The sequence below is a fragment of the Bos indicus x Bos taurus genome, chromosome 8, assembly GCF_003369695.1.
Source record: "Bos indicus x Bos taurus breed Angus x Brahman F1 hybrid chromosome 8, Bos_hybrid_MaternalHap_v2.0, whole genome shotgun sequence".
In the NCBI taxonomy this organism is placed as follows: domain Eukaryota; kingdom Metazoa; phylum Chordata; class Mammalia; order Artiodactyla; family Bovidae; genus Bos; species Bos indicus x Bos taurus.
Genome location: NC_040083.1, coordinates 62,769,389 through 62,773,338, shown reverse-complemented (window position 1 = coordinate 62,773,338; position 3,950 = coordinate 62,769,389). Strand labels below are relative to the sequence as shown.

The window sequence follows — 3,950 nt, the reverse complement described above, 5'->3', positions numbered from 1 at the left end:
GACAAGACCCTGGCGTGGAAGCCTTTCAATTTCTGACTACTGCCAGCTAAGGAAATGGCAACCCACTCCAGTATTCTTGGCCTGGAGAATCCCAGGGACGGGGAGCCTGATGGGCTGCCGTCTATGGGGTCACACAGAGTCGGACACGACTGAAGAAACTTAGCAGCAGCAGCCAGCTAGGCAAGGCATCCTGATTTCTGCCTGGGAGAGCCAGACTGTCTAGCTGCACATGAGAACCTTTGAATTTCAACCTGCAAGGATCCATAGGGAGATAAGGGAGGCCTAACACCTAGGCATTTCCAAGGTCACAGGGCTAGGTCTGAAATCTGGACCTACTGGTCGTAGGGTCAGTGCTGCAGCTGCTCCCTGCCTCCAGGTGGTTCATTACTACCAGCAGAGTTCAGAAGGACCAGTGTCTAGACTCCTGCTAACACCATAGCCATCAACCACACACTGCTATTGAGCACTTGGCTTGTGGTTAATCCAAACTTGAGCTCTAAGTGTAAAATACACTCCAGATTTTGAAGACTTAGTATGAAAAACATACACTACCTCAACAATTTTTACACTGATTATACCTTGAAATGATAGTTTGGACAAATTGTGTTAAATACAGTATATTATTAATCTATTTCACTTGTTTTTAAAATAAATGCAGCCACCAGAAAAATCTTAGTTACATGGGCAGCTTGCATGATATTTCTATTGGGCAGCACTTTTTAGACAGATACCCGTCTGGACTGAATCACATTCACATGTCTTTGTGAACAGGATAGAGCAATCCACGAAATTAAAAATTACCAGTGGTTTTCAGTCTTCTTTCCCACACTCCCCAACTCTTCCCTAGTAAATTAATTACACAGAAAGAGGCTGCCTTTCTCTTGCCAGAACTCACTTACTCAAAGATCTTTATTAGAAACAGTTCATATGAACACTCAAGTTTATCTGAAACTGCACAACGAGCTTCTGAAATATTTAATGCTTGAAAGTTTTGCTCCAGAATCAAAACTTACAAGATATCTCCTGAGAAAGGTGGGGAAATGGTTGGATTTATTATGTTTTTTCTGATCTTGGTCATCTTGTAGCTTAAAAGAAATAAATGGAAACAAAGTTAAATACCAGTTTCTTTCTAAGCCTGCCTAACTGCCCAGTTTTTCTTTCTTTTTTGCATGAAAAGATGCCAGGGATGGAAGGGCCAGCCCACAAAATGAAAGCCCTCACCAAGAGACTCAAGAGAGTTTTGTTATCTCTTTGACTTTTAACTCACCCATTGGGTCCAGGGCTTAATAAAAAGAGAGTGGGCAATGGACAAATGTATTTCTACCTGCCTCATTGGAAAACCACATTTATGACCCAGCAGTAATAGCTGCCGAATGATCAGCACATCATGCTGAAATTGTGACATAATTGGGGCCTGGAGCTAATCCAGAGTTGCTTGCCATGAGCTCTGTTCCCATTCCCTGGAGTAAGGTTAGGCCTTGGGTGGCCCATCCATGCTGCCAAATATGCAGGGCGGCAGCAGCCCTGATGGGCCCTTAAAGATCATATGGGGCACGGTTGGATTCTACAGCTCTCTTGTATATCACATGGGAACCCTGCAGGGTGTGAGTGATGGAACTGGGTCACACTGTGGCAACCCAGCACAGTCCGGATTCAGAGCCAGGTTTGCAGTTCTCAGAGGCTGGGAAAAGCAGGCCTCGGTCAAGCTAAACAGAGATCTTTCCCATTTTTTAAAAAAGTTACTTCTTTTGCAAATTTGTCCTCCTCATCTTATGTGGGAAGACGCTATAGGAGTCTTTTATTGTAATAAGACAGTCAAAGGCACAAGAGGTCGAACTGTGTAAAAAGAGCTTTGAAAAGTACAGGGAAGAGTGAAATCATGTGATTCTTCACCATTCCTCTAGACTCTGGAGTAGACGCTACCTTGTGCCCCGTTTAGAGCTAAGGGCCCTCCCCGGTTAGAATGTCCAAGGCAAGACCTTTGGAGCTGCGCCTCTATGAGGGTCTCTTGTCCCAGTCCATGGGCCTAGGACGCTTCTCCCCACCTCCCATTTTCAAAGCCGCCCGGTAGGCGCCCGGTGTACGCGGTGCACCGGGAGTCTGCCCCTGTCACGCCGGCTCGGTCCCTGCCACGTGGCTCTCAATTCGGCCCTCTGTCCAGTCCTGTCCTCAGGTTTCGTCGATACTTAGTTCGTAAGGACAGTCGAGGTATCTATGAATTTTCGCCTGTATGCTCCGCTCACATGGCAGACACGAACCGATCCACTGCGCCTGGATAGGCAGCCGCGTGGCGAGCGTGGTAGGCGCCTCCACTGCCCGCTCCGAGCTGCCCACCAGGATTGTAGCAGGGCCCCAGAGCTCCGAACTGGCCGGGCGATGTGCGCCCATAGAAGTCCACCGCAGTCTCGACGCCGCCGCTGCTGCCACCCGCGGGGGGCGAAGCGGGCCCGGCCAACCGGCCAGTCGCTGCGAAGAGGGCCCCGCCGGCCCCTTGCGAGTACGTGCCGTCGGGGCCAGCGTACGCGGCCGCATAGGCGGAAGTATTGGCGGGTCGGGCACCGGCGCAGCCGGCCGGCTGGTAAGCTGTGCTAGCGGCAGAGCCGCCGGCCGAGGCAAAGGAGCAGGAACCGGCGGGCCCCGATGGCGCGGGGCCCAGTTCTGGGCTGAGCGGCCGTTCAGGCACCAGGCCGAACACGCGGCACGGGCCTGGCGAAGCAGCCGGGTAGTACACCGGGGGCGGCGCGGCGAGCGACGGTGCGGCATAGCCTGCATAGACCGCGCCAGGGTAAGGAGGGCGCGCAGCAGGCACCCCACCCGGGAAGATGGCGGCAGCGGCGGCGGCCGCAGCGGCGGCGGCGGCGGCGGCCGCGTCGTGCATGTAAGCCGGGTAAGTGGACAGGTCAGAGCGCTTGAAACGCTTGCGGCGGCGCAGGAAGCTGCCGCTCTCGAACATGTCCTCGGCGTTGGGATCGAGCGCCCAGTAGTTGCCCTTGCCCGGGCGGCCGGCCTCGCGCGGGATCTTGAGGAAGCAGTCGTTGAGTGTGAGGTTGTGGCGGATGCTGTTCTGCCACTTTTTAGGGTTGTCGCGGTAGAAGGGGAAACGCTCGGTGATGAACTTATAGATGCCGCCCAGAGTGAGGCGGCGCTCCGGCGCGTGCGCTATGGCCATGGCAATGAGCGCGATGTAGCTGTAGGGCGGCTTGCCCCGCTGCAGGGGGCGCTTCCGCCGCCGCCCACCGGCGCCGCGACCCGCGGCCTCCGCTGGTACCCCGCCGGCCCCCGCCTCACCGCGCTCCTCCTTCACGGCCGCCAGCGCCTCCGGTTGCGGCGGCGGCGGCGGCGGCCCGCTCTCGGCCGTCATGACGCAGCCGTCCCGCGTCCCCGAGGCGTCCCCGCTGCCTTCGAGGATCGGGCGGCGGCTTTGGGAGCTGCGGGGCCCGGGACACTGGGTCGCGGGGACCAACGCTGGTTCCCTTTGCAAAGAGCTGAGAGGGTCCTCGCAGCTGGCACCGGGAGCTTCCCTGGCAGGGGCTCGCAGGAGGCTTGGCGCCCGCGGTTTCCGGACTGGCGGTCTGCAGACAGAGGTTCAAGTGTCCGGCCTACCGACGGCTCTGCTCGTGTTCTGGACCTCGAAGCCAGGCGCCGGCAGCGACGCTGGTACTGAAACTAGACTCCTGTCTAGGGCTGAAGGGTCCTTTGCGCGCTGGTGCCAGGCGGTCAACGGGTCTGGAATTGGTCCTGGGGCTGAGGCGCTGGCATCAGTTCTGGGCTTCCCGCTGATTCTGAGGATAACCGTCGAGGTCGCGAGTGCAGAGGAGGTTGCGGGCCCAAAGGCCTGAAACGGTAGCAGTTAGTGCAGGCGTGGGCACTGTGTTGGGGGCGGCCTAGGCCGCGTCCCTGAGGCCGCAGCCGCTGAAAGCGCGGAGGGCAAGCAAGGAGTCGAGGCGACG

At 56.5% G+C, this 3,950-nt stretch overlaps 1 protein-coding gene across 1 annotated transcript; it reads right to left on the bottom strand.

Moving 5' to 3' along the window:
- Nucleotides 1–670: 670 nt before the first annotated feature.
- FOXE1 (forkhead box E1) lies at nucleotides 671–3,661 on the bottom strand. The gene has a single exon (XM_027550810.1). The coding sequence runs from the start codon at nucleotides 3,359–3,361 to the stop codon at nucleotides 2,240–2,242; it is 1,122 nt and encodes a 373-aa protein (XP_027406611.1). The 5' UTR covers nucleotides 3,362–3,661; the 3' UTR covers nucleotides 671–2,239.
- Between the last annotated feature and the right edge of the window lie 289 nt (nucleotides 3,662–3,950).

Bases quoted from the DNA above. Each gene is read 5' to 3' on its own strand.
- FOXE1 (XM_027550810.1), bottom strand. From the start codon at position 3,361: ATGACGGCCGAGAGCGGGCCGCCGCCGCCGCCGCCGCAACCGGAGGCG.